The 25,421-nt window shown below is 39.5% G+C and overlaps 1 protein-coding gene across 5 annotated transcripts in view; it reads left to right on the top strand.

The window, feature by feature from the left end:
• efl1 (elongation factor like GTPase 1) overlaps window positions 1-25,421 on the top strand; it is a 79,392-nt gene that overhangs the window by 51,714 nt on the left and 2,257 nt on the right. For all 5 annotated transcript variants that reach the window (XM_077711690.1, XM_077711691.1, XM_077711692.1 and 2 more), the window contains 8 exons: window positions 3,314-3,449; window positions 4,368-4,499; window positions 7,120-7,267; window positions 11,204-11,333; window positions 12,490-12,616; window positions 15,139-15,343; window positions 18,607-19,124; window positions 19,214-19,398. In XM_077711690.1, coding sequence (XP_077567816.1) covers window positions 3,314-3,449; window positions 4,368-4,499; window positions 7,120-7,267; window positions 11,204-11,333; window positions 12,490-12,616; window positions 15,139-15,343; window positions 18,607-19,124; window positions 19,214-19,398 — 1,581 coding nt within the window. The remainder of the gene's footprint in view (window positions 1-3,313; window positions 3,450-4,367; window positions 4,500-7,119; window positions 7,268-11,203; window positions 11,334-12,489; window positions 12,617-15,138; window positions 15,344-18,606; window positions 19,125-19,213; window positions 19,399-25,421) is intronic.

Here is a 25,421-nt window from a genome sequence, read left to right as displayed (position 1 = left end):
TATTCAAAGTAATTTGCTGAGAATCGTAATTCAAAGATTAATTGCAACGTTTTCTATGCTGGTGAACAATGTTCCCTCAATTTATGAGTTTGTCTGGGCAGAAAGACAACCTCCCTGAGCACACCGAGTACCAGTTTGAACAACATCATCGTTGCTTACTATGGGCACACACCCGTAACACACATTTGACACTAAAATTGCCCCTAGTTATGGGTCTTGGTGTGCATGGCTGTCCGTCTCCTTGTACCCTGTCGGCTGGCCACCGATACAGGGTGTCCCCGCCCCTGTCCCAGAGTCAGCAGGGATAAGCTCCTGGCCCAAAGTCAGCAGGGATAGGCTCTAGCATATTCATGTTAATGAGCATATTTGTAAGATTGTAGCTGAGGGCTAATTTCCATTTATAGTCCATTGTGTAGGTTGAAGACAAACGATCACACATACTAGACTAGACACAGACACGTGTGCACGTACACAACCACACAACCACACACACAGTAGATTTAGACAGTTCTCACCCGATTTCACCGCTTGATAGAAGGGCTGTAAAACACGAAAAACAAGAGTGGACAGAGGTACTGCCACTGGCTGCCGCGTAAACGGCACCATCATGGGGAAAGGGGTGTAAAAAAAACCCATTAATTTTTGAAAATATTGTCGCAGATGCATTGATTCTCACTTAAGAACATCACTCTACTGGGCTCTCATTGGCTGCCTCACAACAACCCTCTGTTTCTCTGACTCGTCAGCTTAAAGTTGTGCTTTGAAGAAGCTAGGGCTGAGTGCCTTCGACGGACTCGCAGTCGACAACAACTCTTCATGTTTCAAAATTCTCATGTATTTTTCACCCCTTTCATCGTTTGTCATCTCGACGTTTTTCTTGTAGCAAATTGAATGACCTACAGAGAGCTGGGAACACAGTAACAAAGGCTGCTATCATCAACACAATGCACCGCCAGGGACTCAAATCCTGCACTGCCAGGCAAGTCTCCCTGCTGAAGCAGTATACATCCAGGCCCGTCTGCGGTTCGCTTGAGAGATTTTGGATGATCTGAGAGAGGACTGGGAGAATGTGTTATGGTCAGATGAAACCAAAATAGAACTCTTTGGTAGAATCCCAGCTTCTCGTGGAGGAGGAGAAAGAATACTGAATGTCATCTGAAGAACACCATACGCACTGTGAAGCATGGGGGTGGAAACATCATGCTTTGGGGCTGTTTTTCTGCAAAGGGACCGACTGGGATGACTGATCTGTGTAAAGGAAAGAATGAATGGGGCCATGTATCGAGTGAAAATCTCTTTCCATCAGCAAGGATATTAAAAATGAGACGTGGCTGGGTCTTTCAGCACGACAATAATCCCAAACACACAGCCAGGGCAACCAAGGAGTGGCTTCCAATAGCAGCACCTTAAGGCTTGACTGAAGTTTGCTGCTGATCACATGGACAAAGATCAGACCTTCTGGAGAAAGGTTCTGTGGTCAGACAAAGCCAAAATTAGGGTGATTAGAGAACAACAAACCAAAAGCACAAAGTAGAAAGTACAAAGCAAATCAAAGTAAATGGGATCATTAAGAATCACTAAATCAAATCATTAAGACAGAAAAGCAGCAAAAGCACAAAACGGGCAAGAGTAGCCGGCTGTACCGCCCCCGGCTGCCATTTGAATGGCGCCATCTTGGTTGCAGTGGCAAAACCGATACAGACTCAAAAAGACATTGTTAAGTTGAACAAAAGCTGAAACCACACAAGAAGTCTTCCACAAGATGGGGAACTTCTGCAGACTGACCACGGTAGAGAATATGCAGAGTCACTCTTCCAAGCTTATCCACACAGTTCCTCAGTAGTCTGGAGCTGAAGACAACAGTAGCAGAGTCGAACTCTTCGACTCGGTTTCCGGCTTGGTTAGCGCCGACAGATCTTCCATATTAGCCCATGATGGAATGGTTGGTCAGAAGAATTGCTTCTTTTCCTAGCACTTTTGCTCAGCTTCGTATTTCCAGCGGTGTTGAGGTGTTGCTCCTTCTGCTGCGTATTGTAACAGCGAGTCCCATGTGTATGACAGCGTAGGCATGGCTGAATGGTTCCAAAAAAGAAGTAGCAGAAAGAAGCCAGGCTAACACGGAAAGTTGTAAAAACATTAAAGAAAAAAGTATAAAGTACAAAGTAAAAAGGAATGAATTAAAAAATATTGAAATGTAATTTAAAGAAAGAGATAGAAGGGCTGTAAAACACGAAAAACATAAGAGTGGAAATAGCTACTGCCACTGGCTGCCGCGTGAATGGCGCCATCTTGGAAGTCGCCAAAGGACATGTTACTAAATATTAGCGCTGCTGTATGTATATTTTTGACCCAGCAGATTTGATCACTTTTTTTCTGTTCACCCATAATAAAGTCATAAAAGAACCAAACTTTATGAAAGTTTATTGTGACAAAGAAGTATCTGTTCCAAGCAATCTATCATAGAAAAATCAGTTGTAGAAATAACTGGAAACTCAAGAGGGCCATGACATTATGTTCTTCACAACTGTATGTAAACCTTTGACCACAACTGTATTTGTCTTTTAGGAATAAATATGGAAAAGTTATGGTCAATTTAAAAAGAAAGACTGACGAATTGTACCTATTTAAGCAATGTTTAGGTGTTATTTTTGGTAAAACATTGTAAACCAAAGTGAAGATCTGACAAAGGGTAATACTCACTGCTTTTGCGTGATTCATGCAACTAACTTCCAGCAGAAATGATTAAGCGGAAGCACTCCAGTGCGCACTGACGAAAGTATGGATTTTTGGAATTGGCAAAGTATAATGCTTAAAACCACCACAAGAGAGCAGCAAGCTAACATTTCTGGTCTATACTTATCGATAATACCCGAAAATGCTCATCTATTAGAATCCGACAGCAGTTTCTGGCCACCATAAAAACGTTCAACTATGTTTCACGGTTTGGACTGGTTTTGTATCTTGAAACAAATGGTTTCAAATAAAAGCTTTTTTTTACCCGAATGTTTCGTAAGTAGACATTTTCCTATGAGCTACCACTGTATTGACAAACATGCATATTAAACAGGTGAAATAAGGTTCGTGATCGCAGCCATGTTGAATGTGTCATAACCAAAGTGGTGTTGTGATTGGCCGTGTAATATCACTGTCGTGTTGAATGTTTCAAAATGGCAATCTTTATAGTGAAAATATGTAATAACTGTTAGGGTACATGTGAAGAACTTTAAACGGTGGAATAGTATGCATTCAAATTACAGTCTACAGCTAGGTCATGTTCTCATGTTTTTGTGACTTATTTTTCTTTATCTTCCAGCTCCCAGAGCCATGCAATGCTTCTGACAGTTTGCCGGCGGTGCCTTATCTGTCCTGTTCTTCCATTGAAAATCTTTATCTGCTCATGGGTCGAGAACTGAAAGAGCTAGAAGAGGTGCCGTCTGGCAATGTTCTAGGTATAATAAACATTTTATTTGTAATTTGGGGATTATTCTTAAACAAAATATTTTTTATGGCCTGTGTGTCCATACATTTGTGATAATTGGAATGGAAACAAACTTATAACAATTAAGTTGAGCCATGTGTTATAGACTAGTTATTAGGCCATATGCTAAGGAACTCTAAAACAAACCAGGTGCATTGAAGTATCAATCAAAATAAGGTAACACGCCTGGCTCGCCATGTTTTAGTTCTAGAGTCATTATCATCAACTCTTTGGAAACACATAATTTTTCATTGTTAGGTTCACCAATAGGCGTTTCCAAATGCACGCACAAATAAAAGAGACAGGACAATCATCCTTGGTTTTCTTGCAAGAGAGAATTGAACCAACTTGCCTTTGTCCAGTTCATTCTGGCGTTACACGCATCTTTTTCCTGTTTATTAGCTTCAAGGATCCAAGTTACAATGGACATCTCAGCTCTCAAGGGAGGGGTGGGAAAACAGGTGAGAAGTCGATAGTCAAGGACCCGAGTTACAAGAGAAGGTTTAGTTCTCAAAACAGATGAAGGTCATGTATTGCCAAAGGATCTTCTCCATATTTCAGCTGTCCAAGAGGATTGACCTTCCTGTTGTTTGGTCTTACTAAAGAGCAAAGCGTCCTTCATGGCAAGCAAATATATAATAATGTAAGACCAATAATAACAGTCATGCAGTCATTTTTCCTAAAATGGTTTGATCACACAACATAATTGTCAGGTTTGAATTGATTTGAATGCCTTTGATGTCCATATACAAGGACAATGAGATTTGAAGCTTCACCATAAAGTGCACACAAGTACTGTATTTTCATGACTATCCATCTATCCATCTTTTTGTCCTAGTTTACCTTCTGTTTTTTCATTGCTGTTTTTTAAATAATCCCTTTTTTACAGGTATTAAAGGTCTTGAAGAATTTATTTTTAAATCAGGTACTATTTCTTCCACACCTGCTTGCCCACCCTTCACCCCACTCAACTATGATGTTTCACCAATTGTACGAGTTGCCATAGAACCAAAACACCCAGGTAAGCTTCTCAAATACATACTGCTGTGGCGTTTTCAAACTTAATGTTCCTATAGCCTGTAGTCACGCAAGGCAGATAGTGGAGTTTTTGACATGCATTACACAAAACCACACATGGAGAGTTGTTCAAATTAAAATCAAAAGGTATTTATTAAACAATCCGGTTGACTTTACATAATGATCGAAGAATTAACTAAACCAAATTACGTGAGCAATTCCCGGTCAGTGAATGCGATGATTATGGCAGACATCATCATACCAACTGATATTATTTTGGGCATTTGTCAAATTTGGGATCTCCCTTTTCTGTACTCATCTGCTTGGATATGGTTTTCTGTGCTCGGGTACCTGTTTTTAGAAAGTTCTTGAGAACAGGATGAGGATAAGGCCTCTTATCATATTTTCCTTAAAATTTTCCATTCAAAGTAACACATTTGTACGCCCTATTAAAACCATGAATATGGAGGTAAAATTTGGGAATGAAGGGGGAGTCTTATACGAGTGAAATTGTAAAATTCAACTTGACATATAAAGTAAATATTCGTACAACTCTCATTGGCATCGAGCGGTTCCAGGATCTTCAAGGCTACTTCACCATCTGGAAAACCGATTGAATTTGAGTGATTGATTTAAGATAATGATTAGAATTTCTTGCAGTACGTGACTCAAGAGGCCAAGACAAATGACCGTTACATTGTTGAGTGTATGCGATTTGTGGAACCATAATACGAGTGTTTAGTGTACTGTTTGTACGTAAACTGGGGCGAACAGTGTGAATGGGTTTTCAACCTTTTTCGATTCAAGAGACTTGGCGAACATGCATGGTGAGGGATTTGGTTAATTGTCAGAGAAGTCAAGCGCTACTCAGAAGACCCCTCAGTAAATCTGTCGGTGTGACAGAGATTTGTGTGTGTTTGTATGTGTCAGAGAAGTGGGAATTTCCCCAAGCTTCCATTTAAAGCATGTTGTGGTGCAGTCTCACTTAGTCAAGCTGCTTTTTACGACGCACATGAGAATTGCTGATGCAGTGATTAAAAATTGCGGGCCGCTCACACATGGTACATGGTCTACTTGCCGAAAAACATTTAGCCAACTGACGTCTGGCCGAAGGCCAACTTGGGAAATATCTTTTATTTTTACATTGACAAATGCATGTCTTACAAAGTTCAAATATGGTGCTGCTGCTTAATAAAAAATATTTATAATGTGCTAAAATCACGTGGAAAACGGCATTTAATGATTAAATACATATACTGGACCTCTTTGGAAGCTTAAACTGAGCCCAGTGTAGTGATTTCCCCGGTAAAAGACAGCCATGGGCGTCAATGGCGAAAAACCGCAGAATGCACTATAATGACTTTAAATCCAGTCGAAAACGGCATTAAATTAATAAATACGAATAATGCAGCATAAATAAAAGTACTGGCGATTTTTAGAGACTATAACCGAGCCCAGGGTGCTTGTTTTATCGGTAAAAAGTGCACTTTTAACCCGGTACCGGACCCAATTGCAGTAATATTATTTGTCGATCAGGTAGAAGTTTTCTGCCGATTCAAATAAGAACAAAATTTACATTTTAATTAATATCCCATTATTTTAGGAAAATGATTTGCTGAGAACCTTAATTCAAAGAGGAATTTCAATGATTTCTATGCTGGTGTAAATTACGGTATCTACTTTTATAAATACTTTTTTTCTTCTGTCATTATAGTATTTACTGTTATGACTACTTTGTCTGGCTGTGATTAAATGCCCTTGTTATTCTATATTAATGTTGTTATCTGTAACTTGTTATTCTGTATTAATGTTGTTATCTGTAACTTGTTATTCTAAATGAATGTTGTTATCTGTAACTTGTTATTCTAAATGAATGGTGTTATCTGTACCTTGTTGTTCCAAATGAATATTGTTGTCAGTAACGGGGCGTATATGGCCTGCGGGCTGAGGTTGAAAATCTTGTACACGCACACGACCGGGGGCGAGCGAGTCGGCAAAATGTCCTTCGGCTAGATATTCAGTCGGCCAATTAGTCTTTCGGTTGATTCTACGTTCGGCCAGATGCCCCTTCGGTGAGTTGGCCTTCAGCCAGACGTCAGTCGGCGAAATGTCTTTCGGCAAGTAAACCGGCCACACCGCAAAGACTCTGTTTTCTTCTGAAAGAGGATTCTGATTGTGGCAGCAGCAGTGCCCTCTTCTAGGCCAAACGCACCCCCCCTCCTGGTTTTGGTCAGCTGCATTATTTAAATCTGAACTTCCTATGTCACCCATTAATGGGTTCCTTAAGCAAATAGATTAGCAAAACACACGCAATAACAGCCTGGCCCAAGCAAGTGGTACCAACGAAGACGAGCCCCTTTGTTTGTGTAATGTAATCGGAAGAAAATACACTACATCCTTCATGTCTTTTTGTATTATCGGCACATTATTCATCTTCTACGGTGAAATTCAGCTTCTTCATCTGTGCTGAGTTCCACCTATTTCAGCGCCAAAGAAGCAATGCACTCGCTCCCGCCATTTTTCACCTCCATTTTTCATCTCCTGGCTTCCGATTGACATTTTATGAACTTTTTTTGTTATACTTGAGATAAAAAAGTGATGCATTTTTATCATGTATGCATTAGGTGAGATGCCAAAACTCGTGCACGGGATGCGTATGTTGAACCAAGCAGACCCATGTGCTGAAGTGTTAATCCAGGAGACAGGCGAACACGTTTTAATCACTGCTGGAGAGGTTCATCTCCAACGCTGCCTGGATGACCTCAAAGACAGGTTAGTGTCATTATCTTTGTGACCAGAAAATTCTCTTTCTCTATCTGTCTCTCTCTCCATCTCTATTTGTCTCTCTATCTGTCTCGAACTCCGTCTCTCTCTCTCCATCTCTCTGTTTTTCTTTCTCTGTCTCTCCATCTCTCTCGAACTCCGTCTCTGTCTCTCTATCTGTCTCTTTCAAACACTGTCTCTTTCGCACTCGTTCTCTTCAAGTATTTCCAAAAAGGCCATCCCAAAAACAAAAATGTCTGATTGCTCCTATCATTTAATGTTGCTCCGAGGTGCGGATCAATATAACAAAGGAATCAAGGGGCTGAGCTGATATAATAATAATAATAATAATCAATAATAATAATTGGACATAGGCTTTGTCATCATCATTGACTCGACAAAAGCCTAATTGTCATCATACCCAGAAACTGCGTATGACGAAATTGGTAGTGCTTCTCCATAAGGTGCGTTTTCCCAGCAAAAGACCCAAGTAAGTGAAAACTATTTCAGACTCGTAATTTGGCATTCTGCCATGATGGATACATTGCATCACCCCCCGAATGGATCACTTACTTCTCACTGTCTTTCACTTACCTTCAGTCAGCCAGTAGGATGCAGATCACCGCCAAACGTCTATTCATGTTTCTTCACCCCGAAGTTATTACACAGAAGGGATTGTGTCATGTTACCGCAAGTTTAGAGTCCTGATGGATGTGGGGGGAAAAACTGTCTGAAAGACTATTGGTCCGTACTTTGAGAGACAGTCGAATCTGGGAATGATATGGATATCTGGAAAGACCGTGGCCACGGCATTTAAGACCCTTTTAACGGGCTGGACTTTCGGCTCTGCATTTGGGTACCAGAGGTTGACGACTGATCCATAAGAGGCAAATACATCTTTGGTTGAGATGGCCCGAATGTGTAAGTCTACGTCAAGGGACTGCGACCGTCGCGTCAGCGGACGGCGTTGAAAAATCTGTGGATGCTAGTGGTGTCGGTGACCTGTACCGGGTCGGTACTTAAACTCCAAGTGTATGATTGTGTTGCGTGTGTGGATAATCTAAAGAAAACAAGAAGAAGGGGAAATTGCAGTCCTGATCCAGTACAAAGTTGGTATATACCGTTATTTCACACCTTTACAGAGCACTTAAGTCTGTTAAGTTGTTGATGCATAAAATTCCAATTTTTGTATGGCCCTGACCGCTTGAGTGACTGGTTTTATTTCTTGCCGGCACGCTAATTATTGCGATCATCCCGGATGTTTACCCTAAAATAGCCTCCCAGCATATTCCAAGCGTTACGGTGAATCCATTCAAAACATCCCAGGCGAGGAGCAAGGCATTTGTCTTCCTCGTGCTCGCTGCGCTTCTAACCCTCAAAAACTTAAGAACTATAAGGAGGAAATGCATGACATAAATGACAACCAAATGCAATGCTCCGCTACAATGATAAACAGCCTCTCATGTCTTGGCCACCTGGCTTTCTCACATCTCAAAATTTTTATTGTATCAAGAGATAATTATTTGCTCCAAATGTTCCTCGCACATCGAAATGCTCATATGTAGAGGTGCTCGTATGTAGAGGTGCTCGTATGTAGAGGTGCTCGTATGTAGAGGTGCTCATATGTAGAGGTGCTCATATGTAGAGGTGCTCATATGTAGAGGTGTTCGTATGTAGAGGTGCTCCTATGTAGAGGTACCACTGTATATTGACGAAAAACAGAAAACACTCATAACTGAAATGGTGCATTTTATAGGTGTGAAAATATGATACATATTTACTTCTAAATGGGTAAATCCAACAGTAAATTATCTCATGAAAATAGCCCGGAACAACTTCTCGTGTCTGTCAGGATAGACCATTTTTGGAGAACCAATCCGCCTCGAGAATTGAACACCTTAATTTATGGATGACTAAATAATACTTTGCTGGCCACCTTCATTAAATGAGGGAAAAAGAAAAGTACACCTGCAGGTAAAATTAAATGCAGCAAAAAAGCAGATTTAAAAAGAGATAATAGATAAATGTATTCATAAAGAGACTAAAAGAAAACAAGGGGTTTTAGTAGAAAAGTAATACAAAACCCAATTTGGTTGTCTTAATTGGTAAAAAGAGCACTCAAACTTGGTCACAGTCCTGTGTCTTCATTTTTTTCTTCTTCGTTTCTTTGTCCTTTTTTCTAACCCTGTCCTCACAGCTGTGACCTGATGTGTTCTTTTTTTTTTTTTTGCTATCAAACTGTGCCCAAAGTCTTTCCCGCTATCATTATTGTTGTTGTTTCTCTTTTTATCATGTTTAAGTCTGTGCGTTATGGAAAAGGTATGACATATTACTGAGGGAAGGAGTGAAATGTATGACGGAAAAGCATTGTCATAATTGTTTACATAGTCACCTAATTGCGGAAAATCCTTTTAGTTGTGATTATTATTCATATTGGCATTATAGCAGATACGACACACTGTTGTGTGAGTTTGGTTTGACTAGGTTCAGGGGGTTGGAATGTGTCCGAGCAATGGATTGTTTGGGGTCTCGTGGAATGGTGTTGTGAATTTTTTGTTTTAATATGTCTGGATTTTAATTCTGTTGGTTGATCGATTTCAAAAGATGTCGGGAAGAATTTAGTAAAAGATTGTCTGTCGAAGTGCGATATGTGGGTGTCAGGAAGTAGAAAGCAGTCTTAAAACAATTCTGAGAAAAAAACATTGGCGGATCCCTCTCGTGAAAACATCAATCAACTCTAGACATTGCTGAAGCAAACGTGTGTGCGGAAAAAGTGTCTGTTGCTATGGAATGAAGTTCTGTTTGCAGCATTTTTGATATCATGGAGTTTTGGCAAATTGTGTGATGCGTTTGAAAAGCAGATGGGAATTTAGCTTACTATGGACTAATGGTAGTCTTGTCTAAAATGCAATATTCATAGCTAAAAAGCGACATTTCAAACATGATACCTCGCTGGGGAGGCATTTGTATACCCAGCAAAACATCAAATAATGAATATATGACACATAAGCTGTGTGTGTGAGAAGAAATCCTGCTTTTTGCAGCAAGTCTAAAGCTCACAGTCAGCGGCTAAGAGCGCGCTTCCATTGAACCTTTCAGAATAGGAGATAAACATGGTCTGCAGGAAATGCAAGGTTCTGCGGTTACTTAAAGCATGAGATATAATTTGCATCCATAAGTTTTGTAGTGGCAGCGTACCAAGGCCAAAATCCCCCCTGTCGAGACATAGGACTTGCCACGACTCAATATAGCAGCTCACCCAAGTAAGATGATGTACAAATGTTTATTTTTTTTCACAGTGCTCCCAACAACCCATTTCACAGAGCAGTTTATTTGTTCATCCACGTTTAAAATTTAATTTGATGAAACATTTTTACATTTTTTGTCACTGCCATCCCAAAAAAAACATTTTTTTGGCAATTTAAAAATCAATTTCAAATTCCAATTCTTTTCCACCCTGATATCTGATCGATTGATTATATCTTGTGACCAGCCAATCAAAAATATGGTATGATTCCCAAATCCAAAATCTGACCGATTGATGGTCGGTGGTCGGTCAGCCAATCAAAAACACAAAATGACGGACAACCATTCATGCCCACACAGAACCAAGTGTAATTTAGTACCTCGAGAAAACCCATGGATTCACGGTGACACCATGCATACTCCACACTCTGGAAGGTCGGGATTCAGCTGGCTTCCGTTAGTCACTTTCTTAAAAAAACTAAATATTTTGTAGAAGGTGATAGTTGGATACCTAAAAAGTAGGTGTTGCAATAAAACATTTGGGCACCACAGCCATCGTTAAATTAACCCTTGAGAGATCAAGAACACATTTCCATTCATCACATTGAGTAATGGTAAGCTTTGATGTAAATGTTTTGAGTTGTGAGTATTTTTGCAGAATTAATTTAACTCGTAACAATCATGATTTGACTCTTTAAGGTTTGCTAAAATCAAGATCAGCGCATCTAAGCCTATTATTCCATTCAGAGAGACAGTGGTGCGTCCCCCGAAAGTGGACATGGTGAATGAAGAGCTTGGCAAGCAGGAAAAAGTGGCTGTTATTCATCAGGTGGGCAAATGTTTCCCTTTTCCCCTCATAATAGCATTGTGCATCTCTGATTTCTGGCAAGTGCAATATGTATCTTAACACACTACTAGTAATATTTCACCTTCAAATCACAAGGGGGTGTGATTCAGTACCATTTGACATTTTCGCCAGGAAAGTGGTAAGGCAAATTCTATTAAATTTTCTGTTTCTTCTCCAAATAACATTTTGAGATGATATGGGTAATGAAGTTAAACTTTAGGTGGCATCTTACATCAGAGCAATCATGGGCTGGTCTCTACAGTATACACTGCAGGGCAGATACATTTTTAAACATGAATGCTCATGATGTATTTGTAGCCAACTTAGTAATTTTGATAGTAGGCTAATATAGATAGATACATTGTGTTAATTGTAAAGCTTATATGCAGCTTTTCATTTTGTGGGGCTATAGACATTTTTTTTCTCCATCCAACATGGCTCAACATTTTCGGTTGCAACCCCTGCCCTAAACAAACTCTGACAGTGAGCTCGCTACTGCTATCCACCAAGTGAATGTGCAGTGACACTTAGGTGACATGTTTCTTAGGTGAAACATTTCAAAGAAAATCACCCCCCTAAATGGTGCCTATAATGGCCAATAATAATGATTTAGTTTCTACAGGCCGGTGTACCACTGATAAAGTTCTTAATATTCTTTCATTCATTCATTTTCTGAACCCCTTATCCTCATAAGGCCCGCTGGTGGTGCTGGAGCCTATCCCAGCTGACTGGCACCAGGTGGGGGAAACCCTGAACTGGTGGCCAGCCAATTACAGTGCATGAGGGGGCGGACAACCATTCATGCTCACACTCATACTTAGAGGCAATTTAGAGTTCCACAATCCTACCCTGCATGTTTTTGGAATATGGGAAGACACCAGATCACGAAGAAAACACGCAAGCTCGTGAAGAACATGCACATTCCACATAGGGGGACCGACCAGGACTCCAAACCTGTGAGGCCAATGCGCTAACCATTCAGCTGCCAGGGCACCCATGTTTTTAACATGAAAAAAATCTTAGTGTTGATACCACTTCATGATTTTATCCTGAAAACATGGAACAATATGGTTGTGATAATTTTAGTATTATTTGGATTCATCACATCACTAAAGTGTGTTTTTTGTGTGCATGTTAGGTTAAAGATGACGGTTCTCGTATTCGTTATTCAGAGACCCTTCATGTCAACAGCAGCGGTTTGGTCACAATCACCACACCCAATAAACGGGCTTCTGTCAGCGTCCGTGCAATCCCTTTGCCCCATGGTAAGACCAAAATTTCCACCAATGATTAATTTGGCTTACACCGCTCGTGTAATGGTTGATACTGTACTAGAACAGTCGTACCTGTGCTTGCAAAATTGATTGGTTCCAGAACTTTTTTCGTGACTTGAAAATTATAATAGAGCACTTTTTTGTAAATTCTCTACAGTAATACCTTGACATACGAGTGCCTCAACATACAAGGAATTTGAGATACGAGTAAAAGCTTGTATGTCAAGGTATGACTTTCATTCCACGTTCCTCACAGAACTCCCTACTACTGTATTTACTTGCTTATAAGCCCCTCGTCGGACTAAAAAAATATGACTGAATCGCGCGTAAGGCATAAAAACGTGAAGTGCAAAAATTACTAATTGACCGACGACACCGTGACATAATGAAGTCACGACAAAATGTCGCAATTGCGTGCACCGTGACGTCATGACGCAAGCAAATGCCGATACGGTCATTTATTTCAAAATAGAGAAAAGATAAAACGCTAACCATAATTTATTTTGACGTCTATGAATGAAATTCAAGAAGAAAAAAACAATACATATCTTGCATAAAACATGAAAAAACTCACGTTCCTGTCACTGCTCGCCCGGGGCACACCCATCTTACCTAGTCCTGGGCAGTGATCTTACCTGGGGCGCTGCCGTCTAAACCTCGTTAAGCGTGCTCTAAATGGCCAAACGCGAGTAGTCTTGATTTTGAAATGAAACAAAATTCCACTTTGATTGTCATAAAATTCCTATGTCTTCCGTTGTTTTTATTAAAAGGCAGGTTATACCTTTCTAGTTCAGGCAACGAGGCAGAGAGCTTAGGTTCCTATAGTTGTAGTTTGAGTTGTAGTCTTTAGTTGGGAGCAACTCAAACGTTTCCAGCTGAATTTGATTTAGTCTTCATCAAAGTCGACTGTAAAATTTTGGAATCAGGGAGCGGCTTATACGCAAGAAATTGTAAAATTCAAACATTTCAAGGCTACTTATAGGGCGTGGCTTATTCCCGAGTAAATACGGTAAACCCTTTTAAAATTGGTCAGTGTCCCAATTTTGTATGAAAAAAATACTAAAATGAGACAAAATGAAAATTATTTATTAATGTCTAAAAACAAATATCAACCGAACAAAATCAATCCTTGTTGAAATGCAGGCGGACAAGAGAAAGCAACCGAGAGAGCAGACAAAATCAAACACATTTAATAAACATTAAATTAAGAATTCAAAACAAGATATTGAACTACTTATCTTTTTTCATATCATTTCATAATACTTCTATCGATCTATTTGTGTGCGTGTATACATATACGTATATATATATTTATACACAGAAAATTGTAAAGGGTTTAGTTCGTAGTTTGTAATTCACCATTCTACGAAACGAGTATCAAATAACTATGATGTTTAATAGTAAAATGAAACTATTCAATACAATGCATATGGATTCCTATCCACACTTAAAAATAGTTTTACTCTTACGTTACATTACATTTACTTATTACTTACATATTACTTAATCATTTTATTGTGCAATAACCAAGAAAGAGGTTAATATATCTCACCGCGGCTTTCGAGGCGGACTTTCTGCTTCTCCATAAATACTAGCGCGCCAGCTCATTCCCGCGAACATTACTGATGTTATTTCATCCTTAATATCAATTGTCATCATACGCCTTTTCTTCTCACTACCCTTCAGTGCACCAGCTTGCATTGGACCCAATGTGTTTCCCTTAATTCTGCACTGACTAACGCAAAAAAAACGGGGGGGAAAATGCAACACTCCGCCCAGAGCTCGTCGGGATCTTTGCACGAGGGAGATTCTGCGAGAAAGAAATCATAAGCCACCTCTCGCAACCCCCTGGCTGTCTCTTATGCTCGTATCTAAAAAAAATTCTCGTATCTCAAGGGAAATATTTGCTCGGAATTTTACCCGTATTTCAAATTCCTTATATGTCGGGGCAGAATTTAAAGTTAAAAAATTCAACTTAAGGAAAAAGTTCTGGAGCCAACTAATTTTGTAAGTAGAGGTATGACCGTATTTTGGGAAAAGAGCGATGGCATTTGCCGTAAAGTTGCCCGGCGCTTGCTCTCCCTGAAAAAATCACCCTCAACAAAGCTGCTGTCCTGCCCGCCCTACTCTATTTTCGGATAAGAGCAAAAATCGTTCACTAAGATTTTATGCACATTTTGGGTTTGGATACTTAATATAAATTATGGCAATAGAGTGAAGTCGCAAAGTGATGGATGACAGTACAGCCGTTTCAATCTCGCCCACCTATTCCAAATTTGAAAAGTAAGAAATAAACTAGATAATGCTTGGGACTTGTTTCTTTTGCTGCCTTGTTGCGGTCCCCCTGTCATAGCCATCATGGACGTTGTTCGTGCCCTCACCAATCGGTCCGCGCTGAGACCACTGGTCTCAGCCACATACTGTTTCGTGTAACATAATCATTTTACTTATTTCAGAATCATCCCTCCTATGTGTTTCCATATACTATGCTAACTTGAATAAATTTCTTTCAGATGTGACTCTTCTTTTGGAGGAAAATTCATCGGTTATTCAGACTCTAGAACAAGTAAACACATCCTTAAGGGAGGGTAGGAATCTGGATGTTAGCGTTAGAACCTTGGAAGCCATTGCAGACTTCAGATTCAAACTGGAGCAGATGCTCCAGGGAAGAAAGTGGAGAAATGCTGTGCATCAAATCTGGGCATTTGGACCTCGCAGGTTTGTAAATGACCTGTCTGTCTTTCTCTATTTACACCTGTGATGAAAATGTCATCAAAACACCATTATTTGATTTATTTAAGTTTCCAGTTTATACACCATTTCTTATTTTCTTTTCACTTACTGATTGAAATGGACTACAGTGGTACCTCTGCTAATAAATGTCTCTGCATATGATGTATTCAGGTCACAAACATCCTCATTAGGAAAATTTTGCCTCTAGATATGAAAGGGATTATAAAACCACTATCCCCCAAATTTTAAGCACCTCTATATTTTATTTTGAAATTGCTAAGATTGGGTTGCTCTCCCATTAGCGAGGTGTGGCTCCTAGCGGAGTATGAACGTGATCGTCCGGCCAAAAGACATCTTTTTCTGTGATCAAAGCGGAGCCGCTCCGGCGGTGAGTTCCTGGTTTATGTGCTTTCGACCCTCGTTTGTCACAAAGTTCTAACACATCATTTCTTGTTTTTTTTTTTTTTTTGTTTGTGCTTGCCGCATCTATTCTTGGCTTTTTATTATGAGGCTAAGAAAACAATTAACAAATTTAAGCTTTGCATGGAAAATGTCTCAAGAAAAATCCAAGTTGCGAAAGCATTTCTGAAACCAATTAATTTTGTAAGTAGAGGTATCATTGTACTTGGTCAAAAAATATGAAGGGAACTGCTGAGGACGTTATAAAAGCCAATGTTTTTATTTCCTCATCATAAATGAACATTTGAGCCATGCTTGGTCTGCTCTGTCATTCATGACATGTTGGCTGTACGAAACTGCCAGGGAGCCCCAGAAGACATAGTTCATTTGAATCCTTTGGACACACAAAACCCTCTTACACAATATGGTCACAGCTCAGAGAGGACATTTTCTTCTCCAATATTGAATGGTTTTGTTGACAATATGGTTAGTCAGTAACATGCAACTGAACCCATATTCTAAGCAGTACCCCACATATTGTATCACTCGTTTTATTTTATGTCGCTGGCTCTTTTTGTTTAAAAAAAAACTCCTAAGTTGTTGTTTTTTCTTCAATTCTTTGGTTGTTTGGGGGCCTATTTTCATGGAAACTTATCGTATTTTCACGACTATATGGTGCATTGCATTTTAAGCCGCAGTGTCAGTAACAAGTGCTATTCCTGTATTTTTTATTTTTTTGACAGAGCCAGTTAAAATTTTAAACATTAGTCAGATTTTAGCAGCAAATTCTCTCTTGTTAATACACCCACCCGCTAAAAACTTGTTTTTAGCGAATATTCAGTGTTCCCTCGCATATCGCGGTTAATGGGGACCGGCACCACCCGCGATAAGTGCATTTCCGCGAAGTAGGGATTCCCCTTCAAAAATGCTTAATTTGAATTTAATTCCATTTTTTTTCTTTTCTTTTTATGCTTATATGCTATTGCTATTTCCTAAATTATGCAATAATAAATTTTTCACTCACTTAATATATGGCTTAACACTTGACCGAGTGATATTCTGCAAGTGTACATTGGCGACACACGAGGTGGCAGCTTGACGTCCATAATAAACTGAGTGGGGAGGCAAACTGTGTTGCAGCACAAGCTGAGAAAAGAGCTTTTTGACAGGCTACACAGCAAACAACGTTACAGGGGTGATGGTCGGTGAAAAAAAAAGTACAACATTAACAAACAAGAGCTGGTCATGTGACCAAACAAATGTACTAAGCTGCAGCAAATATGGCTGTGGATTCAAATAGATTATTTATAAACAGTTAACTTGTTAAGGCACTTTTGAGTTGCTTTTTTCTCAATTCTCAGCCCTCTTGATATTACTGGATGAAGAAGAAGAAAGCCTGATACTTGTTAAAAAATAAATAGTAAATAAAAAGAAGCATATCGTATTAGAAAAATAATTATTTAGTTTGAACTAGACCTGGGCAAAATGAAAAAAATTATCCCAAAAAAATTACATTTGATAATTATCACAATAACTTAAATCTTTTTTTATTTAAAGTTGAAAATTCAAATTTCTGTGAATAAATAATTAAATTAGTTGCCTCATTCAATTTTGAAAATTAGAAAATAAGCTAAAATATGAAGATTTTAAAAAGTTTTTAGTTGTTCTGTTGTGCAATAAAGATAAGACAACTCCCTCCGTAGCCTCTGAAATGTAAAGAATAAAACCTGCAGAAATGTTGAAAGCCATCTTTTTATAAATTTGCATTCAAACCAAAAGTTTCTGTAAAATATGAAATAAACTAATCAACTGAAGACATCACCATTAAAAAATAGACTATTTTCAACCTCACAAAAAGAAACCGTGTAAACGTATTTTATATTCCCATTTGCTAAAAAAAAAATTAAAAAGTTAGATGAATTTAACCCAAATATTTTAGATTTTTGCAATGTTTTCAGAAAATTTACATTGAATGGGGAAACTCCTTTTTATCACATAACAACAATATTACAGGCTGTCCTCAAATGAGTTAAGGACATTTGCAATAAGGCTGCTCTCTGTCCACAGGTATTTATGAGGCCTTTAAAATAAAATGAAAGAAAACAAAAGGTACAACTCAGTTGGATCTTTTAGGGCACGTGTTTAAGGATCAAATTAAAATGAAGAATATAGATGTATATTAAATTTACTGATTTTCCACCTATTAAATCAATAATTGTAATTTTTTAATTATTTTTTTCTGTGTTTTTAGTTCAAAAATCATTTTGTAAAATTGAAAAATATATAAAAAAAAATCTAAAATAAACATTGTTTTAGATCTATAAAAAATATATTCAATGATTTTAATCCAGTTTTTTTAATCAATTTATTTTAAAAAGTATAAATATTATATCTAAAATGGTCCGGCCCATGTGAAATCAAGTTGACGTTAAAGTGGCCCGCGAACCAACACCTGCAAAAGGTATCCTTGTTGAGTTTAAATGAGAACCTGTACCCACTGCGGCCCTTTGAGGACCGGTTTGAGACCACTGTTTTAGGGGATCGGCTCAATGATGTCCTGCATCTCATAGTCTTTCATTTTGGCATTGTTGTTTTAATTTTGCATTCATGCTCTGTGTTAGCCTTGTTGCTAACATGCTAAAAACCCTTTTTCTTATCATCCCCTTCTCCTGAAAGTTGGTCTGGAACTAACATTCATGTCACAACAGCGCTCCTGCTCTTTGTGGTGGCCCACTGGTGTATATGCAGTTTAAAATGATCACATTTTTGTTAAAAGTTTTTATTATCATTGTTGACAAAAAATATTTGACAATAATTATTCTTATCATTTTGCTCACTATTCCTTTTAGGTGTGGCCCGAACATTCTACTAAACAAGCTTGAGGACTATGAGCGGCCATCTCTGTGGCAGTGTCTTTGTCGAGAAGATAAATCTGGACAAAATGGCGTTCAAACACCAATTGTACGAGAGTTTGACAATAGCATTGTCAGTGGCTTCCAGTTAGCAACACTGTCAGGGCCAATGTGTGAAGAGCCTCTAATGGGGGTCTGCTTCTCCATTGAGAGATGTGATGTACAGTCCCTCAACTTGCCACACCAAAATAACTTGGAGGGAAGTTCTAAATTTCAGGAGGATTTGGAAGAATGCAGAGTTTCAAAAAGCAGTTATGCATTGGATGTCACTTCCTCTCAGCATAGCCAAGCCAAGTATCAGGAAGAGACTTCAACTGGAAACTGTTATGGACCTGTCTCAGGCCAGCTAATTGCAGCTGTAAAAGAGGCATGTCGTCATGCTTTCCAGGCTCAGCCTCAAAGACTTATGGCTGCAATGTATACTTGTGAAATCATGGCAACTGCAGAAGTCCTGGGTAAGAAACTGAGCATTTATTTGTCTTGATGAATCTACCTTAAAAACATATTTTGTTTGTGATTGTATCTGTGTGTTGTTGACATATAGGCCGAGTATATGCTGTACTTGGGAAGCGAGAGGGTCGCGTTGTCCATGAAGAAATGAAGGAAGGAACAGAAATATTCATCATAAAGGCTATTCTGCCTGTAGCGGAGAGTTTTGGTTTTGCAGATGAGATTCGCAAGAGGACCAGCGGTCTTGCCGGTCTACAAATGGTCTTCAGTCATTGGCAGGTGATTCATGTGTGACCAAAAATAAAGCTCATAGTTGCGTGAAAATGTATTGTGAACCATTTAGGTTTCCACCGATTTCTTCACAAATCATCAGATATTTTGTGAAAATGATCCATCGTATTATCTCGCATATTAAAATTGCATTAAAATTGTTAAATTTTACAGTTTCTCTCGTATAAGACGCCCCCAAATTCACAATTTTGACCTCTATATTCATGCTTTTAATAGGGAGTACAAATGTGTTACTTTGAAGGAAAAATCTTATGAAAAATCATTGCAGTGGTATTTCTGAGATACTGTATGAATAGAAAGGATCGTCTGCTGGATTTGCCTGCACGTAGACAAATTCAAGATGGAGATCACGTGACCAGTACAACCAGGAAGTGTGTCCATAGTGGTCTAGTTTACAACAAGTGTGTGTCTGGGTGCAATAATAGCATGAGTTACACGTTACATAGATATCAAGGCTGATATTTTAATGATCGATCGCACAACCTTCGATCAGCCTTAACCACTATTGGGATGTGCTAACATGGTAAACACACTACTCTTGTCTGGCCAGTCAGAGCATGTTTAACTATGCTAAGATGGCGGCACTCTGAGTCGGCAATGGGAGGCACAAGTGAGTTTTTCACGTTTTATGCAAGATACGTTTTTATCGTGATCCTAAGCTATGTACTTACCCCAGAATCAGAGTTAGCCAAGTAGAAAACTATGACAGGTAGTAGTAGCTATGCCTTGAGGAATAAAAAAGGGGTGTGATTTTCCTATTTGCAAAACGTCCTGGCCTTTGACTGAGCCCTTAGAAATGTGAAGTCATCAATTGTAATGATAACTTGAGTTTATAAGATTGAACTACTTTTTCTTCTATGCTTAAATGGTTGTGGTTATAGGGATGTTTCCATGTTTTTGCAATCCCTGCAAATATTGCACCCAAAATGATAGGTTCATTTATAATTATACTTTGACATAATGATAAAACAATACAAGGAAGACATCTATTAATTCGCAAAACTCTGGTGTTTATCTTGCAAGGAGAATCCACCCTGACTTCGTCCTCGTCACAAGGCATTTTCTCCTGCCCATTTAAGCCCTCAAATAGTAACAATTACAAGGTTATCAATTTGATCCAATTGCGTAAGCAAAAACAACTGCAACACTAATCGCATATCAGGTATTCATTAGTAAAAATTAAGGTCGGAACTCAAGACAACTCCATTGGAAATTAAACAAGCCTCCATTTGGCAAAACAATTGCATATCAAGCAAACCGAGTGTCACAATCTAAAAACAATATGCGAGTAATCCTGGAGGTTGATTGATAGCCATCCGCTGAATCAACAACAATTTAAGCGTCTTTCACAGACCATTGCGAAACTATCTAGGGAGGCATATCATCCAGTAATCAGTCCTCTGAGAAATGTTAAGTCTCTAGCTGGAGCCAGCTGTCCTGGAGAGTGACCTTGAGCTTGCCCCAGTCCCAAATTGAAGAAACTCTTATACAAAAATGATTAAATGTGCACATATATAATAGTATCCCAGAATAACCCCAACATTTCCCTGTTTTTATAATAGGTATGCTATTAACTCAATTGATGGCAAACAAAGGGGAATGTCCATTGACTGGCTTTATCTTACCCGCATGCTCCTTACTCGCATGGCTGGTCTGAAAAAGAAAGAACAAAATCATTTTCATCCGATTCGTCCTCGGAATCATCATACTCCTGGATTGCACTGCTCTCCCGGGTTTCATAAACATAGGATATAATTTGTGTTATTTAGAATTTGTAGGGGCAATCACAGTGGTTATAAGTCTGCTGAGCAAGGAGCGCAAGCAGGGGATAAGACAACACCCACACAATGTCAAGGTAGTAACACAAATGGCTACTGAAAACAACTCATATGGCCAAATCCTTATATTCACCATAGGTCTTCTCCCACCAGTGTGTCCAAGCCGATAATTCTACTCCAGAATGCTTTTTTATTATGCGATTTAGGGTCTGCTGGCCATCAATGGCCCTGGTGAGGGACCCACTGGGTGATGTGTTGTCCGGTATGAAGTGCAACATTGATCTCCAAACATTGCACGCACCCCATCCTCCACAAAAAGCTCCATCACACCAGATTTCTGAGCAGCCAATTGTATCTTCTCCGCTGTAGATGGAAATTATCATTATCTCCTTTACACAATCAGGGGTAATTTGCGCAGGTACTTCTCGTAAGAGAGGCCAGGGCCCCATACATGTTATGTAGGTTTGATTTATAGCACTAGTTGCATTTCCCATTAACAGCAACCAAGTATTCCCCGTTTGGGAAATCCCTGTTGCAGAAATAAATTCATCATCTCTGGTAATCTCTCCTTTCAATTTTACTAAGGCAGATCCGGGTGTCTGCATCACTGATGGTTTTCCCATAGTCTCCATTGGCATAGTCATAGCGGTTGAGACACAAATGTAAAATTTGTAAAGATGGTCTTCTCCACCTGCCAATGGACTTGGGAAAAACGTCAGACAAGGACCTTTTCCAAAAGTTAATTTGTCAGTCTGTAGAATGATCTGTACTCCCCCCACCGCATGACTTAATTTTATCAGAGGCCTGATGGCTTTTGCGCACGTGTGTGTGTGTGCGTGTGTGTATGTGTGTGGGTGTGTGTGGGTGTGTGTGGATGTGGGTGTGTGTGGATGTGGGTGTGTGTGGATGTGGGTGTGTGTGTGTGTGTGTGTGTGTGTGTGTGTGTGTGTGTGTGTGTGTGTGTGCGTGCATGCGTGCGTGTGTGTGTGTGTGTGTGTGTGTGTGTGTGTGGTCCAAGCTTTCCAATCTTGACAAGTTTATGCAACATGGCTTTCCCATTCTCTGTTTTGGGCTGTTATGTACCACACATATTCCCTACCATAGGCTTATCCCTTGTATGGCAACACGGATGTTCCCTAGTCTAAATATATTTTTTCTAAGAAAGGAAGATCTCTGTAGTCTTATTGTATGGAAGGCAAAACATTGTTTGTGTGCTCAATCGGATATGTATATTTAGGTTTAAAAAAAGCGACAAAAAAGCCTTCCTAGATGGACAGGTGTGCAATTACAGGTGACCTTTCACCAAAGGAACACAATTTATTTTGCCAATCATACCACCGTGACTTCTAACCTATAACAGAGAGTGGTGCTCCATTTCAACCAATGATAAATGCTCACTCATAGTTGCTACATTAGGCTCCATATGGAGAAAATTTTTAAAAAAATCGAAATCAACGAGTCTGGCCCACCTTCTTTCAGGCTTCAGTCGATGAATGCATGTTTGGAAATTTGATTTAGTTGGTAATGTTATTCAAATGTAAATGTTGCTCGCTTTACCCTCCCGTAAGAAGGTGTATCTTTAATTGAAACGGCTCTGCCTTTTTCTCCAACTGAGAAAACAGCCCAAATGTGGAGAGGAATAGAATCACTATATATAGGGGCAATAATTGTTTTTAAAATGACTTTTTGTCTTTGTTTAGGGAGTTTTCCTCTTAAAACGTTTCAATTGAGATAACTTTCTTACTGTGGGAAAGGTGGATCCAGGTTCCCCCCTCAGCTCTCTTGACCACTGTTGGTGTGGTTAGCAACACTTGTGTGGACCCTCCCACTTCGCTCCAATGTTTCTTTTTTTATGCTGCGTATCAACACCCAGTCTCCAGGAATCACCGTTGTGCCGTCCGTTTCCTGTTGAGAAGCACAATCAACCTCTGGTAACTTAAGTTTGGTTCTGTTTTTCTAAAGATTTCCTCAAGTAGTCAGCTAGATTTCCCTCATCATCCAATTCCTGTTGTATAGTGAACAATGGCAATTTGTAAGGTCTACCAAACAGGACTTCATATGGGGTTAATCCATTTGAACATGTGATGTTAATATATAATTTAACTAAATCAATACATTTTGTCCATGGCCTTTATTTTTCTTCCATGCATTTTTTTTGTCTTTTTTTATAGTTCCATTAATCCGTTTGACAAGGCACACCGATTGTGGATGGTAGGCTGAATTATTTCGCCACAAAATATGGAACCTACTGCCAATTCCTTCAATCATTCTATTAACAAAATGTGTGCCATTGTCACTATAAATGGTTTCTGGGATTCCATTTTGTGGAATGATATCCTTACATAATGCCTTTGCTACAGTTAACGCATCTATGTTTTTTGTTGGGAAAAGCTCAACCCATTTTGAAAAGACATCGACAATCACTAAGCAGTATCTTTTCCCTTCACTTTCACTTAATTCAATATAATCCATATGTATCTTTTGAAATGTATATGTAGCTTTTGGGTATTGCCCGCCTTTTGGCCGTACAGCCCCTTGGGGTTTATGCCGAGCAAAAATCAAACATGCTCTGCAAAAAAAAAATGCATATAGATTAAATCCATAATTTTTGTAGTGCCATTGGGCAAAAGCTACCATCCCCCTGTTGAGACATGGGACTTCCCATGACTCAGGCTAGGTAAGCTGAGGTCCCAATTAGTTTTTGTTTCATTTTTGTACTGTTATGGCTGGCAGCCTGGACACACATTATGTAGGAGGGGTGTGGTTTCTTTTCCTCTACAGGTACATGGAGCTGTGGCTCCACCCCTGTGACAAAGCCCTGCCCAGGCCGACACAGCTGTGACTACTTCCCCATCATCCCTCCTCCAATCAAGATTAACTTCCTGCCCTTTTTTAAACCCTTTTTATTTGTCAGATCTGGCTGACTTGGTTTCTCTTGATTCCTGACTGACTTCCTTGGCTGCCTCTGATTGTAACTGCTGAAGCAGTGGAGTCCTTTCTTTAGTGCAAAGTAAAGTTTGATTGTCCCAGCTTCACCTGGTAATGAGTACGTTACTACTTGTTATATTTAGTATGTATGTTGGCAAAGTTAAAGATTTTGGGTTGCATAGGGGGACTTGAGATAAGTTTAGACACCCCGGGGTATACATATAGTCTGCATTTAGACACGTAGTTATTCCCCTGTCTACACTTTGATTACATCAGTTCTGACAGTGGCACCCTTCGGCCTTATTTCCTGTATTTTGTGGGTGTTCATTTGGACACCGGTCTGGGAGGGTGTTTTTACTGTGTTTATTTGAGGGTGCCACTTTAATATCTCGTGCTTCCCCTATGTTATCCCGTAGTCTAAGTTTTTGTGGACCTTGTTGTAAATAAAATATCACTGAAGGCTGCTTGCATTGTTTGTCTGGATTCATCTTTGACCGAACCCGTCTGCTGTAATAGTTGTGACTCCCTGGTATTTCTTACCCCAGAGGGAGTCGTAACAAGTCGGGGCCCGTCCGGGATATCATTAAGATCTGTTATCACAGCAGCAGTGTGGTCAATGGTGGTGGGGACTGCATGACCAGTAGGCCGGTGAAGGCTGGGCAAGCAATGATGTGGTAGTTGCGCCTCCCTGGCATATCTTACCCCAGGGGGAGTCGTAACAGGTAGGAACATTTAATAGCTATCATTCAGTGTAGGGTAGTGTTGTAACTAGCAGGATGAACTTTGATGCTGTGCAGTTCTTTTTTCAACTTGGCACTGTAGACCCGTCTGCTGTGGTAGTTGCGACTCCCTGGTATATCGTACCCATTGGTGGAGTCGTAAGAGTACCAATCTGCCGCGCCATCCCCGGAAGGCTTATTTGCGATTTCAGAAATCAATTCCAGATTTCCAAATTCTTTTCCACCTTAATATTTTATTGATAGATTATATGGTGGCCAGCCAATCAAAAACACAAAAAGACAGACCATCATGCGCGCTCACACTTATAATCAGGGGAATTTAGTGTTCAACCAGTCTAACACCCTAGAATAACCCCAACACAAAAAAATAAATTTAGATTTAATTTCATCTTTTTAATTTGTTTCAATTTGATCATTAGGGCGGCACGGTGGATAAAAGTGACCACGTCCACCTCAGAGTTCTGTGATTAAGAGTTCAATCCCTTGTGTGTTCTGACCTTCCTGTGTTTGTATGTTCTCTCTGTGCCTGTGTGGGTGTTTACCGGGTACCCTGGTTTCCTCCTAC

This window comes from Stigmatopora nigra, unplaced genomic scaffold (assembly GCF_051989575.1).
Source record: "Stigmatopora nigra isolate UIUO_SnigA unplaced genomic scaffold, RoL_Snig_1.1 HiC_scaffold_27, whole genome shotgun sequence".
In the NCBI taxonomy this organism is placed as follows: domain Eukaryota; kingdom Metazoa; phylum Chordata; class Actinopteri; order Syngnathiformes; family Syngnathidae; genus Stigmatopora; species Stigmatopora nigra.
The sequence above is the reverse complement of the archived record's forward strand: the minus strand, read 5'-3'. Positions and strand labels throughout refer to the sequence as shown.